General features: G+C 44.1%; 2 protein-coding genes across 11 annotated transcripts in view; one reads left to right on the forward strand and one right to left on the reverse strand.

Annotated features, from left to right (window-relative positions):
• kalrna (kalirin RhoGEF kinase a) overlaps window positions 1–13679 on the reverse strand; it is a 734910-nt gene that overhangs the window by 228145 nt on the left and 493086 nt on the right. For all 10 annotated transcript variants that reach the window (XM_087989060.1, XM_043693728.2, XM_043693729.2 and 7 more), the window contains exon 30: window positions 2968–3158. In XM_087989060.1, the coding sequence (XP_087845186.1) occupies window positions 2968–3158 (191 nt within the window). The remainder of the gene's footprint in view (window positions 1–2967; window positions 3159–13679) is intronic.
• Window positions 9150–9862, forward strand: LOC148149623 (uncharacterized). Its single transcript, XM_087988615.1, is given in 2 exon segments — window positions 9150–9813; window positions 9816–9862. Coding segments are annotated over 2 exon segments (711 nt in total).

Raw genomic sequence — 13679 nt, forward strand, 5'->3', positions numbered from 1 at the left:
TAATGTTGCAGTGGAGAATACTGAGATGCAGGCTACTAAACTAGACAGGATTGAGGTTCACAAGGAGGAGGTGTTAGCAATTTTGGAAAGTATGAAATTAGGTAAGTCCCCTAGGCCAGAGTGGATTTATCCTAGGATTCTCTTGGAAGCCAGGGAGGAGATTGCAAAACCTTTGGCTTTGATCTTTATCTAGATTAGATTAGATTCCCTGCAGTGTGGAAACAGGTCATTCAGCCCAACAAGTCCATACCGACCCTCCGAAAAGTAACCCACCCAGACCCATTTCCCCTCTTTACCCCTGACTAATGCATCTAACACTATGGTCAATTATTGTCTACAGGAATAATGCCAGAAGACTGGAGGATAGCAAATGTAGTCCCCCTGTTCAAGGGGAGTAGAGACAATCCTGGTAATTATAGACCAGAAGCCTTACTTCGGTTGTGGGTAAAGTGTTGGAAAAGGTTATAAGAGATAGTATTTATAATCATCTAGAGAGGAATAAGTTGATTAAGGATAGTCAACACAGTTTTGTGAAGGATAGGTTGTGCTTCACAAATCTTGTTGAATTCTTTGAGAAGGTAATCAAACAGGTGGACAAGGGTAAAGCAGTTGATGTGGTTTATATAGATTTCAGTAAGTCATTTGATAAGTTTCCCCATTGTAGGCTATTGCAGAAAATATGGAGGCATGGGGCTGAGGGTGATTTTGCAGTTTGGATCAGAAATTGGTGAGCTGAAAGAAGACAGAGGGTGGTGGTTGTTGGGAAATGTTCATCCTGGAGTTCAGTTACTAGTGGGGTTCCGCACATAAAATGACCGAGATGAGGGCACAGAAGGATGGGTTAGTAAATTTGTGGATGACACTAAGGTCGGAGTTATGGACAGTGCTGAAGGATGTTGGAGGTTACAGAGAGACACAGATAAGCTGCAGAGCTTGGCTGACAGGTGGCAAATGGAGTTTAATGAGGAAAAGTGTGAGGTGATTCACTTTGGAAGGAGCAACAAGAATAAAGAGTACTGGGCTAATGGTAAGATTCTTGGTCGCGTAGATGAGCAGAGACATCTCGGTGTCCATTTACATAGATCCCTGAAAGTTGCCACCCAGGGTTGTTAAGAAGGCATAAGGTTTGTTAGCTTTCATTGTTAGAGGGATTGATTTTTGGAACCACAAGGTCATGCTGCAGCTGGAAAAAACTCTGCTGCAGCCGTATTTGGAGTATTGCATATAGTCCTGTTCACTGCATTATAGGAAGGATATGGAAGCTTTGGAAAGGGTTCAGAGGAGATTTACTAGGATATTGCCTGGTATGGAGGGAAGGTCTTATGAGGAAAGGCTGAGGGATTTGAGGCTGTTTTCATTAGAGAGAAGGTTGAGAGGTGACTTAATTGAGACATATAAGATAATGAGAGGATTAGTTAGACAGTGAGAGCCTTTTTCCTCAGATGGCAATGGCTAGCATGAGGGGACATAGCTTTCAATTGAGGGGTGACAGATATAGGACAGATGTCAGAGGTAGTTTCATTACTCAGAGAGTAGTGGGGGCATTGAACGCACTGCCTGTAACAGTAGTGGACTTGCCCACCTTAAGGGCATTTAAATGGTCATTGGATAAACATATGAATGAAAATGGAATAGTGTAGGATAGATAGGCTTCAGATTGGCTCCACAGGTTGGCGCAACATCGAGGGCTGAAGGGCCTGTATTGCGCTGTAATGTTCTATGTTCTATGTTGCAAAATATCTATGAGGCCATGCATAGGGGTCATGTGGTACTGTGGTGGTGGCAAGTCATCCCTGCACCAGTGGTGTGTTGAAACCTGTCTGAGCAGATTGATTAAAAGTATCACAAGCATACACATCTAATGGCAACTTGCAAGTTCCACAACAATCTGGCTCAATGAGTTTGGATCTTGACAGTAAGAGGCATTTGTATTTAGATTGCTGCAAATGTGGGGGAATCTCTGCAACACATTGATGCCATTCTATTGAAATAGGCGTATCTGTAGCATCAATGTGGTTATTGATTTGTTACTAAATCTTTTGTTGTACTAGATTTCATGCAGATACAAGCACTTTTCCAATTCAAAGCTATTCACCCTGTATTTGATAACTGTTCACCTTTTGTCATGACACTGCAAAGCATGGAAGTGCTTGTCGTACAGCAAAGAGAAAGTTCTCTAGTCTGTTAAGGTTCATTCATCAAACAAACATGTCTGTGGGGAAATGGATACCTGGATTGCGTGCAGCAACAGATAACAGTCCATGCTACCAACTGCTGTGCTTTGGGACTAATAAGACTGACAGTAAATGAAGTAGCAGAGAGAGCAGTGCGCAAGGGGTAGTATAGTTCTGGTCGCCATAAACCAGATATTAAAGAGGTTTTACTAATACACAACCAGGATACATAAAAGTAAACAGTGAACACTAAAAACATGTAGCAGGTCAGACAGAGAGACTGATTAACGTTTTAAATATCAATCCTTCATCAAAATTGAATAATATTATTGATCAACAACACACAAGGTTCAGAAGAAAGGAAAGTGTGATGGAATAAACTGCACATACAACCTATAAATAAACAGAATATCCTATATAATGCTTAAATGGTGAAAAGGTGCTGACCACGTTGCTCAGAGGGAGAATCCTCATTGCTCCCTCTAACTCTTGCTTGCTGTATGCCATCAGCTTGTTGCACTGCACTGTCCCTTTGCAACTAAATCACAGACATGCATGCACGCACCCATTCTAATATTGCTTGTGTGCAGTCTGTTTGTATCAACGTTGGTCATTTCTAATTTCTGCATGGCCATGCATTCACATAATTCAGAAGGAATATTGGTCGTCAGCCCACACACTGGTCCAAATTGCTGTGTGACATGGAAAGCTAAAGATTCTGAAACTGCTGCAAATAAGTTCAATATAAATTGAAACAATATATAAATTGAATAGATTTAAGAACTGCACTCACTAGTAACTTGTGCTTGTAAACATATTTGCTATGTCCTGAAGAATCCTTAATCTCCTTACTAAATACCAAGGATAATTCAAAGAGAAACAAATGCCGTTCCCGTCCTTTACGAATAAGAGATTTGGGATCCCATACTTGGAAGGTGTCTTGAAGGATGAGTTCACCTTGAACATCAAAGTTTTCATCGAATCCTGAGTATAGATTTAAGATGAGAAAATATTAATGCTGTTAATGACAAATTTGCAAACTCATTTCTGTGACCCTTTAGCAATAATAGTCATTAATATTATTCAACTGGTTATTATTTAAATGAATATTTTGCATCAGTATTTACTGTGGAAAAGGATATGGAAGATATAGACTGTCGGGGAATAGATGGTGACATCTTGCAAAATGTTCAGATTACAGAGGAGGAAGTGCTGGATGTCTTGAAACGGTTAAAGGTGGATAAATCCCCAGGACCTGATCAGGTGTACCCGAGAACTCAGTGGGAAGCCAGAGAAGTGATTGCTGGGCCTTTTGCTGAGATATTTGTATCGTCGATAGTCACAGGTGAGGTGCCGGAAGACTGGAGGTTGGCAAATGTGGTGCCACTGTTTAAGAAGGGTGGTAAAGACAAGCCAGGGAACTATGGACTGGTGAGCCTGACCTCAGTGGTGGGCAAGTTGTTGGAGTGAATCCTGAGGGACAGGATGCACATGTATTTGGAAAGGCAAGGTCTGATTCGGGATAGTCAACATGGCTTTGTGCGTGGGAAATCATGTCTCACAAACTTGATTGAGTTTTTTGAAGAAGTAACAAAGAAGATTGATGAGGGCAGAGCGGTAGATGTAATCTATGTGGACTTCAGTAAGGTGTTCGACAAGGTTCCCCATGGGAGACTGATTAGCAAGGTTAGATCTCATGGAATACAGGGAGAACTAGCCATTTGGATACAGAACTGGCTCAAAGGTAGAAGACAGAGGGTGGTGGTGGAGGGTTGTTTTTCAGACTGGAGATCTGTGACCAGTGGAGTGCCACAAGGATCGGTGCTGGGTCCTCTACTTTTTGTCATTTACATAAATGATTTGGATGCGAGCATAAGAGGTACAGTTATTACTTTTGCAGATGACACCAAAATTGGAGGTGTAGTGGACAGCGAAGAGGGTTACCTCAGATTATAACAGGATCTGGATCAGATGGGCCAATGGGCCGAGAAGTGGCAGATGGAGTTTAATTCAGATAAATGCGAGGTGCTGCATTTTGGGAAAGCAAATCTAAGCAGGACTTATACACTTAATGGTAAGGTCCGAGGGAGTGTTGCTGAACAAAGAGACCTTGGAGTGCAGGTTCATAGCTCCTTGAAAGTTGAGTCACAGGTAGATAGGATAGTGAAGACAGCGTTTGGTATGCTTTCCTTTATTGGTCAGAGTATTGAGTACAGGAGTTGGGAGGTCATGTTGCAGCTATACAGGACATTGGTTAGGCCACTGTTGGAATATTGTGTGCAATTCTGGTCTCCTTCCTAACAGAAAGATGCTGTGAAACTTGAAAGGGTTCAGAAAAGATTTACAAGGATGTTGTCAGGCTTGGAGGATTTGAGCTACAGAGAGAGGCTGAACAGGCTGGAGCTGTTTTCCCTGGAGCTGTGGGGTGACCTTATAGAGGTTTACGAAATTATGAGGGGCATGGATAGGATAAATAGACAAAGTCTTTTCCCTGGGGTCAGTGAGTCCAGAACTAGAGGACATAGGTTTATGGTGAGAGGGGAAAGATATAAAAGAGACCTAAGGGGCAACTTTTTCACGCAGAGGGTGGTACGTGTATGGAATGAGCTGCCAGAGGATGTGGTGGAGGCTGGTACAATTGCAACATTTAAGAGCCATTTGGATGGGTATATGAATAGGAAGGGTTTGGAGGGATATGGGCCGGGTGCTGGCAGGTGGGACTAGATTGGGTTGGAATATCTGGTCAGCGTGGACAGGTTGGACCGAAGGGTCTGTTTCCATGCTGTACATCTCTATGACTCTATAAAAAAATTTTCCTCTCTATACTTCCCTGTTGTGTGGAGGTACCAGAAGGTCTCCAGTAACAGCTAGTTGTATTTCACTCACCTTTCTCTGCAAATCCCCTGTTGAAGAAGGAATTAAATGCCCCTAAATACTGGTGAACATTTTGAAATTTTAAAAAATCAATCTGGGCAAACCTACATTAAATTTGAAAGAGTCAAGCAAAGTAATCTTTAAAGACAGATACGAGCATTAGAAGTTAAAACTATACATTAAGTTCTCCGAGAGATAATTATTTTAGAAAAAGTTAAAAGCTCACTACCTTCTGTAATAAGAATGCATGTCACATATAAATGTGTGTGATGAATTTGCATTTGCACATTTGTATTTGCAGATGTATTCTATTTTGATCAAAAAGCACACAAGTTGTAGACAATGAGTCAGTGTGGCATTTTATAAACTCCTACTTTGGAAATAAAAGACACAGGCACACTCCAAACAAGACCTCATGCCTAAAATGCATTGTCTGACCAGAGGTGTCACCTCCTTCACACTAATACCACCCTAAGCTATCTCAGGACAGTGACTTGAAAGAAATTCTGGGATGTACGTATTAATCAATCAAAATCTGCACTTCTGTTGTAACCGATTAAAGATTTAAGAGCCATCTTAGGCATGTTCAATTCGTTCCCATGAGTTGTATGACCCTTTGATCTTTTCCTTGTAAATTCTGTGTCTAAGGTCTTCCTCTCTCACTAACACGTGTTGAAGGAGCAGAGCTCTGAAAGCTAATGTTTTCAAATAAACCCGCTGCACTATAACCTGCTGTCGTGTGATTTTGGCCCTGTTTTAAGGAACACAAGAGAAGGATTTTAATTTACCCTCCATAGATTGCAATGAAAGTCAAAGTGACAATATATGGGATTAGTGGACAGCACACCCTAGTTTCACTCTACAAAGTGCAAGGAGAATGTGACTTGTTATCCAGACAAATGGCAGTAATTAAGAAAGTACCCAAGAACAAACGTGAGTAACGATTTGGCTGGAGTGAAGATTATACCTTTATTCATCATCACAGAAAGTTGAAGGGAGGTTAAATAGATTGAATAGTTGCAAGAACAAGTTTCAAGTATTTTGTCAGCAGGACAATGGTTCAACAAAGTCTGTCATCAGAGGTCAAAGTAATACCACAAACAAATGAGACTTTCCTTAACTGTGAGGGTAATTCAAAGGAAGCATTTGGCATATCTTCATTAATGGATGCTGAGAAAGCAGATCCTGAGATCAATAAGTATGTACAGGCAGCTCACACTGCAGCTGAGGCTGAAGGGGTTCCTGAGTGAAATGATTTTAAATTGTTTTAAAAACAGAGTTCTGTCATGGAAATGGAGACATCCTCACAGACCTGTGGACTAGGAATGGACAGTTGTTCATTAGATGGTGGTACCATCCAGATATCGTAAGGAGGTATTGCAAGTAGCACATGAAGGAATGCAGAAAACTCAAACATTGATAAATAGATATTTTTCCTGGTTTAGACTTCATAAGGATATAATGCAATTCTGGAAAAATTGGCATACATGTCAGGTAGAGGGAAATTATGATGATCAGAGTGGTGCCTTTAAACCCAATACCAGCTGCTGTAGCACTATTTGGTTGGTTGTTAGTCAATTTAGTTGAAAACTCTAATTATGATAAAGAAATCACTGCTTGAATTGAAACAAGGGATGACAGTACTGAATTTGTTGCTGTAGTCCAGGAACGTGGGATGCATTACCCTGTCATCAAAAGACATGGACAACAAAAGTTTGTCCAGTTGAAAGAATATGAAGTAACTGTTCAACAATCTCTGGCAGATTAATCTGCACCATTAGGTTTCAATTAAAATTATGGTACTTAGGAAATAGTCATTTTGCCCAATGTGCTGGGGAACAGAAAAAAATTCAGGTAAATTTGTACAATTAAATGAACAAAATGGGTTGAATTTTACATCTTTGGTTAAGTGACAGATTTACTGACTTTCATGGGCGGTTTTTCTCCATGAAACGTAGTGAGTTTCCTTGCTGCACCTTACCGAATTTACCTGATTAACTAACTCCCATGTAGCTATAATCCCATCTCAACACTCTCTCCAAGTCACCCAATGTTCATTGGAGATCAGCAGCCTGTCTTTGTCGAATAGGAGAACATCATATACAGGCCAGAATTCTGAAAAATCTGAAAATGAGCTGTTATCTGAGGTCACCCAAAAGCTAATACAAATAAAATAAATAGAAGCTGCAGTTTACCACCACAATGAAAACCACACGCTGGCCTGATGACCAACACTGATTTTACAGTGTATGAAAGTCACCCAGCTCTCATCTATTGGAAGTTGATGTCAATCAAGTTCTGCTTGGTTTATAAAGCCCAATGCAGCTGAGCTCTGTCATATACAAAGGCTCGGAATAAGTGTAGTTCCTGAGGACCAGAGGAAGAGATTCTGCTTGAGTCCTGCAGGTTCGATGTAGCAGATGTGTGCTGGCGGGGGAGAAGCCACTGGGATCGTGTTGCGAGTCATCGGAGCTGCTGGAGACCATCGCTGGATTGTGATTGGGTGTTGGAGGATCGTTTAGTTGTGCTGACCTGCTCTTGGTGGATCTTTATGCTGGCTTCGGCCTAATGCCAATTCAGGTACCTGCCAACCTCAGAGCTATGGCCTCAGCAGCTGCTCGCAGCCTAGGCTAGGGCATTCGCAACACAATCAGGGTGACTGTGAAGAAGGTGGAGAAGCACACACCAGTCGATCGGACAGTATTCGTGAAGAAGATTTTTCTGGAGTGCCCCTGACTGAGTGTTGCAGACTGGCACATTGCAAGGCCCTCGAGTCCTTCAAAAAGAATAAAACTCCCGAAAGCGACGGCTTACCGGTCGAGCTCTATTCTGCTCTGTGGGACTTGATTGGCCAGGACCTGCTGGAGGTGTATGTCAGTATGCTTCGGGCAGGTACCATGAGTGAATCCATGAGGAAAGGCATCATCACCCTCATCTACAAGCGGAAGGGGGAGAGTGAGGAACTCAAAAATTGGAAACCAATCTCGCTGTTGAATGCAGATTACAAAATTCTGTCAAAGGTAATCGCCAACCGGGTCAGGTCTGCTCTGGGGTCGGTGATTCACCCTGACCAAACCTGTGCTGTACCGGGCAGGAAGATCGCTGAGAGTCTCGCACTCCTCAGGGATACGATCGCCTACGTGCAGGACAGAGGGTTGGACACCTACCTCATCAGCCTGGACCAGGAGAAAGCCTTTGACAGGATACCACACAGGTATATGAGAGATGTTCTCTCCAAAATGGGCTTTGGGGAGGGAATCTGCAATTGGATCAGACTGCTCTACACCAACATTGTCAGTGCAGTCTCAATCAATGGGTGGGAATCAGATAGCTTCCCAGTCAGATCTGGAGTCAGGCAGGGCTGCCCTCTCTCTCCTGCCTTGTTTGTGTGCTGCATAGAGTCATTTGCCGAGTCCATCAGGAAGGATGTGAGCCTGAGAGGGGTGACTATTCTTGGCAGCGAGGGCCTGCAGGTTAAGGCCTGTACATGGATGACGTCGCCGTTTTCTGCTCGGATCCGCTGTCCGTGCGCAGACTCATGTGCATATGTGACCAGTTCGAACGGGCCTCGGGGGCCAAGGTAAACTGAGGCAAGAGCGAGGCCATGCTCTTTCGGAAGTGGGCCGACCAATCCTCGATCCCCTTCACCGTCAGGATCGACCACCTGAAGGTGCTGGGTATTTGTTTCGGGGGGACTGGGGCGTGCGCCAAGTCTTGGGAGGAGCGTATCAGCAAAGTGAGGCAGAAACTGGGCAGATGGAAGCTACGGTCGCTCTCCATCGCGGGGAAAAAACCTGGTCATCAGGTGTCAGGCACTGTCATTGCTGTTATACGTGGCACAGGTCTAGCCTATTCCCAGAACCTGTGCCGCTGCAGTCACCCGGGTCATCTTCCAGTTTATATGGAGGTCAAAGATGGACCGGGTCTGGAGGGACTCGATGTATAACGGGGGCAACAGGGGGAAAAAATACACCCAATGCCACCCCCACCCTGATAGCCACCTTTGTGTGTGGCTGCATCAAGCTGTGTGTGGATCCCTGATATGCAAACACCAAGTGTCACTATGTACTGAGGTTCTACCTGTCCCCGGTGTTGCGAAGGATGGGCCTGGCCTCGCTGCCGTGGAACGCTCCGAGTAGTTGGACCGTTCCGTATCACCTGTCCTTCGTGGAGAAGTTTATGAAGAAAAACACCTTTGACCACAAGTCCACCAGGAAGTGGTCAGCGCGTATTCTCCTTGAAACCCTTCGGAAAAAGGAGAGGGCGGATCCTATCGAGCAGTTCCCTGAGCAGGCTGTCAAAGCCACTTGGCAGAATGCTTCATCGCCAGAACTTTTCAACAAGCACCAAGACATGGCTTGGCTGGTGGTGAGAATGGTTCTGCCTGTGAGATCCTTTATGCATGCCCGGACTCTCAGCCGCACCGCACGCTGCCCTCGAAGCGGCTGCGGGGGGGACGAGACTGTCACACACCTCCTTCTGGAATGTGCCTACGCAGAAGAAGTCTGGAGAGGAATGCAGTGGTGTTTGTCGAGGTTCGTCCCAAGCAACGCCGTGATGCAGGACTCCGTGCTCTACGGTCTATTCCCTGGGACGCACACCGAGACGAACATCAACTGCGCCTGGAGAATCATCAACTCGGTGAAGGACACTCTCTGGGCGGTCCGAAACCTGTTGATCTTCCAGATGAAGGAGTTGACCCTGACTGAGTGTTGCAGACTGGCACATTCCAAAGTCCAGGACTATGTGTTGAGGGATGTGCTGAAGCTTGGGCAGCTGCCGCCAAGATGCGGTAGGGAAAGACCACCTTGTAACATCTGCCTGCCGAAAGAAGAACAGGGGGCCCACGCAGCATTTGGGCTCTGCTAACGCCTCAGCTAAATATATGGACATATGATGGATAAATGTACAGACCTGTGTATAAAAATGATAAATTCTGATCTCCGTATGTAAATGTTTATATATGTATGGCATGACCAACTGTACAGACCATCAAATTATTTTATGAATAAAGTATATTTTTGAAATAAAAAAAAGCTCTGTCATATACAAGGAGACCATCCTCCTCGACGTTCTTGCTCTCCTCCTCAGAAAACTATTCCTGTTCTCGTAATCCTTTAGCATGCAGCACATTGTCTTATTACCTGCTCCAACCAAACACAGTACACCAGGATGAGACAGCAGTCACTGTACAGACTATACTGGAGCATCCCCCAGATTGGTTCAAAAAGCAGAACCACATCTTTAGTGGTTTATACTCTGCTCTGTTCTGGTTAAATAATGGATAGCCTTGTACCTGCACTCCACATCAGTCAGGGGGTCATGCAGTGCTGTGATTAGCCATGGTCACAATGGGTAGTCCTTTTCCCTCAGTAACCAGCCTTGTAAGGAATCTAGACTCTCAAATGTACCACGTACATGAGGGTGCTCCACAAGGTTATCTTTCCCCTCTCACCTTAAACCTATAGTTTTGGACTCCCTAACACTGGGGAAAAAAGACCTTCGCTGTTTATCCTATCCAGGTCACTCGTGATTTTATAAGCTTCTATAATGTCACCTCTCAGTCTACAATGCTCCAGGGGGAAAAAAAAATCCTACCTATTTCCCTATACCTCAAGCCCTTCAGTCCCAGCAAAATTCTTGTAAATCTTTTCTGAATCCTTTCAGGTCTAACAACCTTACTGTAAAAGAGCTACCTTGAACGCAGTATCCTAAAACTGGCCTCACTAATGTCGTATACAGCCGCAACATGACGTCCCAACTCTGATACTCAATGCACTGACCAATGAAGGCAAGCACGCCAAATGCTTTCTTCGCCACCCTATCTACCTGTAACTCAACTTTCAAGGAACTATGCACCTGCACCCCTAAGTCTTTTTGTTCAGCAACACTGCCTAATAACCTACCGTTAACTGGTTTGCCTTACCAAAATGAAACTACATTTGTCACTCCTTAGCACATTGGCCCACCTGATCAAGTGCCCATTGTACTCAGAGATAACCTTCTTCACTGTTCACTCCATTTTTGGTGTCTTCTGTAAATTTACCTCCATTTTTGGTGTCATCTGTAAATTTACTAACCATAGCTCCCAGAGGATGGTGCATGTATAGAACAGGCTGCCAGAGGAGGCGGTACAATTGCAACATTTAAAAGCTACCTGGATGGATATATGAATAAGTAGAGTTTAGAGGGAGATGGGCCAAATGCTGGCAAATGGGACTTGATCAGTTTAGGATATCTGGTTGGCACGGATGTGAAGAGTCTGTTTCTGTGCTGTGCAACTCTATGACTCAATGTAGGAGTCATAGCAATGGCCAAGGTAGCAGGCACACATCTCCTGGAAGTGGTAACAGTGATTACAGATTACCTGAACATAATGGAGTGAAACCTTTCCTGTTGATAAATTCTGCCCCAGTGTGATAGAGCCCTCTGAGTGCCATTTGGGTTCAGTAAATAGAACCCTGCACCTGGGAGAAGCCAGCTATGTTTCTGAATCACATTGTCCAGGCTACAGCACTGACCCCATCGTGGGAAATGAAATAAACCTTTGTAACCTTGCACGGATAGCATTGGTCATTGTCCTGAGGCAGTTGTAGTGCACAACTGAGAGATCCCATACAGCTTACCTATCACTCTCTGGAAGGAGCCAGTTGTAAACAAATTCAAAGCGGCTTTCACAGCCATCAGGAGAAGATAGTCTCTCACTCCTGCAGCCCTCAGGTCTTTTAGATTAGATTAGATTAGATTAGATTACTTACAGTGTGGAAACAGGCCCTTCGGCCCAACAAGTCCACACCGACCCGCCGAAGCGTAACCCACCCATTCCCGTACATTTACCCCTTTACCTAACACTACAGGCAATTTAGCATGGCCAATTCACCTGACCTGCACATCTTTGGACTGTGGGAGGAAACCGGAGCACCCGGAGGAAACCCACGCAGACACGGGGAGAACGTGCAAACTCCACACAGTCAGTCGCCTGAGTCGGGAATTGAACCCGGGTCCCTGGCGCTGTGAGGCAGCAGTGCTAACCACTGTGCCACCGTGCCGTCTTGGTCCAGGAGCTGGTATAACTCCGCGTCAAGTGTCTCGGGGGAGATGGAACCTTCATGGCCATGTGTCTCGCTCATTTCCAGGAAATGGATCAACACGAAAAGCTCAGGCTCTTCCACAGCTGCAATGCATCCTGAGGAGATAGAAACGTCAACCTCTCCCTGAGCAAGGTGCTGCTCAGCCTCAGCACTGATGTCCTGCTGCTTCTGCTTTTGGCCCTGGTCCTCCTATATTCTCAGGAAGGTGACTGGGTCATTCAGCTTCAGCCTCGGCATGTACACCAACATGGTGAAGGTGCTACTCTAGCTGAGCGGTCAACACAGTATATCAAAAAGGAATGTTTCAGTGCAATCAGTAGAATCCATTGTAATACTGAACAAGATGGATGATGAAGAGATTGTCTCTGCCTGCTACAGCACCCCTGCAGGTTTTACCAGTCATGGGTCACTTTTGGTCAGAATTTGCCTCTTTTTAAGTTATTGGCAACTCAACTTAGTGCAATATTCTATTTGCAAGAACCAATGATATAGTGCAACTTGTCTTTGACCATTATTTGAACGTTAAATGTGTTCACTTTGCATGTACTGTACACGGACACTAAAACGATTTCAAATTAAACATAGATGCATTTTAGCAATTTTCCCATCAACGTTCTAGTGTCTATGATGTGAAGGAGCTGGTGTTGGACTGGGGTAGACAAAGCTAAAAATCACACAACAATAGGTTATCGTCCAATAGTTTTATTTGGAAGCACTGGTTTTCGGAGCGCTGCTCAACCACCTGATGAAGGAGCAGCGCTCTGAAAGCTAGTGCTTCCAAATAAACCTGTTAGACTATAACCTGGTGTTGTATGATTTTTAACTTTCTAATAGCTATGCAGACATGAACGCTGCACTTCCACTTATCAAATTGATACTGACTCTGCTTACGCTGGATATTGTCCAAGCCATTTCCCTGTTGCTGTCTGTGTTTAATGAAGAGTAAGTGATGGCAAAGAACCCAACTCATAGTGGATTCCCTCACCATCTCGTTGCCAGATACTGGGTGAAGCGGCATGGTAAATTTAAGGGCAAAGGTTGACATGCAGAGGGTATGGATTCACATTGGTATTTTTGGGATTTCCCCATTAGTTTAAATGCCAGCCAAAATTCACGATCTGAACTTAATTTTGAAGAATTGTTACTTGAGTGAGGTGCTATCTCTGGTTCCTAGGTTTCAGGAGCTGGAAAAGATGGGGAGAAAAGTGGCAGAAAATGAATATTCAAGGCTGAGATGGATAGATTTGAATCAGTAAAAAGGAATCAAGGATAAGGCAAAAAGTTGGGGCAGAGCTTAATCAGATCAGCAATGATCTTATTGAATGGCAGAGCAAATTTGATCAGCTAAATAGCCTACTTGTGCTCCAATAATCAAAATAACAGGTCCAGGAACAGCAGAAGTAGAAAAGCTCTTCACATTTCAAGGACAGAAATTCAAAAGTCCTCTTTAGGAGATGCTGGCACTGATGAACCTGAGATTTCTGGCATTTTTTGTTTAGTTCCCATTTCCAGCACTTACAGGCTGTCCCTTTGGTTAGTA

Source organism: Chiloscyllium plagiosum, unplaced genomic scaffold (assembly GCF_037043375.1).
Source record: "Chiloscyllium plagiosum isolate Xiang-an unplaced genomic scaffold, Cpla_swu_hap1 HiC_scaffold_7, whole genome shotgun sequence".
Lineage (NCBI taxonomy): Eukaryota > Metazoa > Chordata > Chondrichthyes > Orectolobiformes > Hemiscylliidae > Chiloscyllium > Chiloscyllium plagiosum.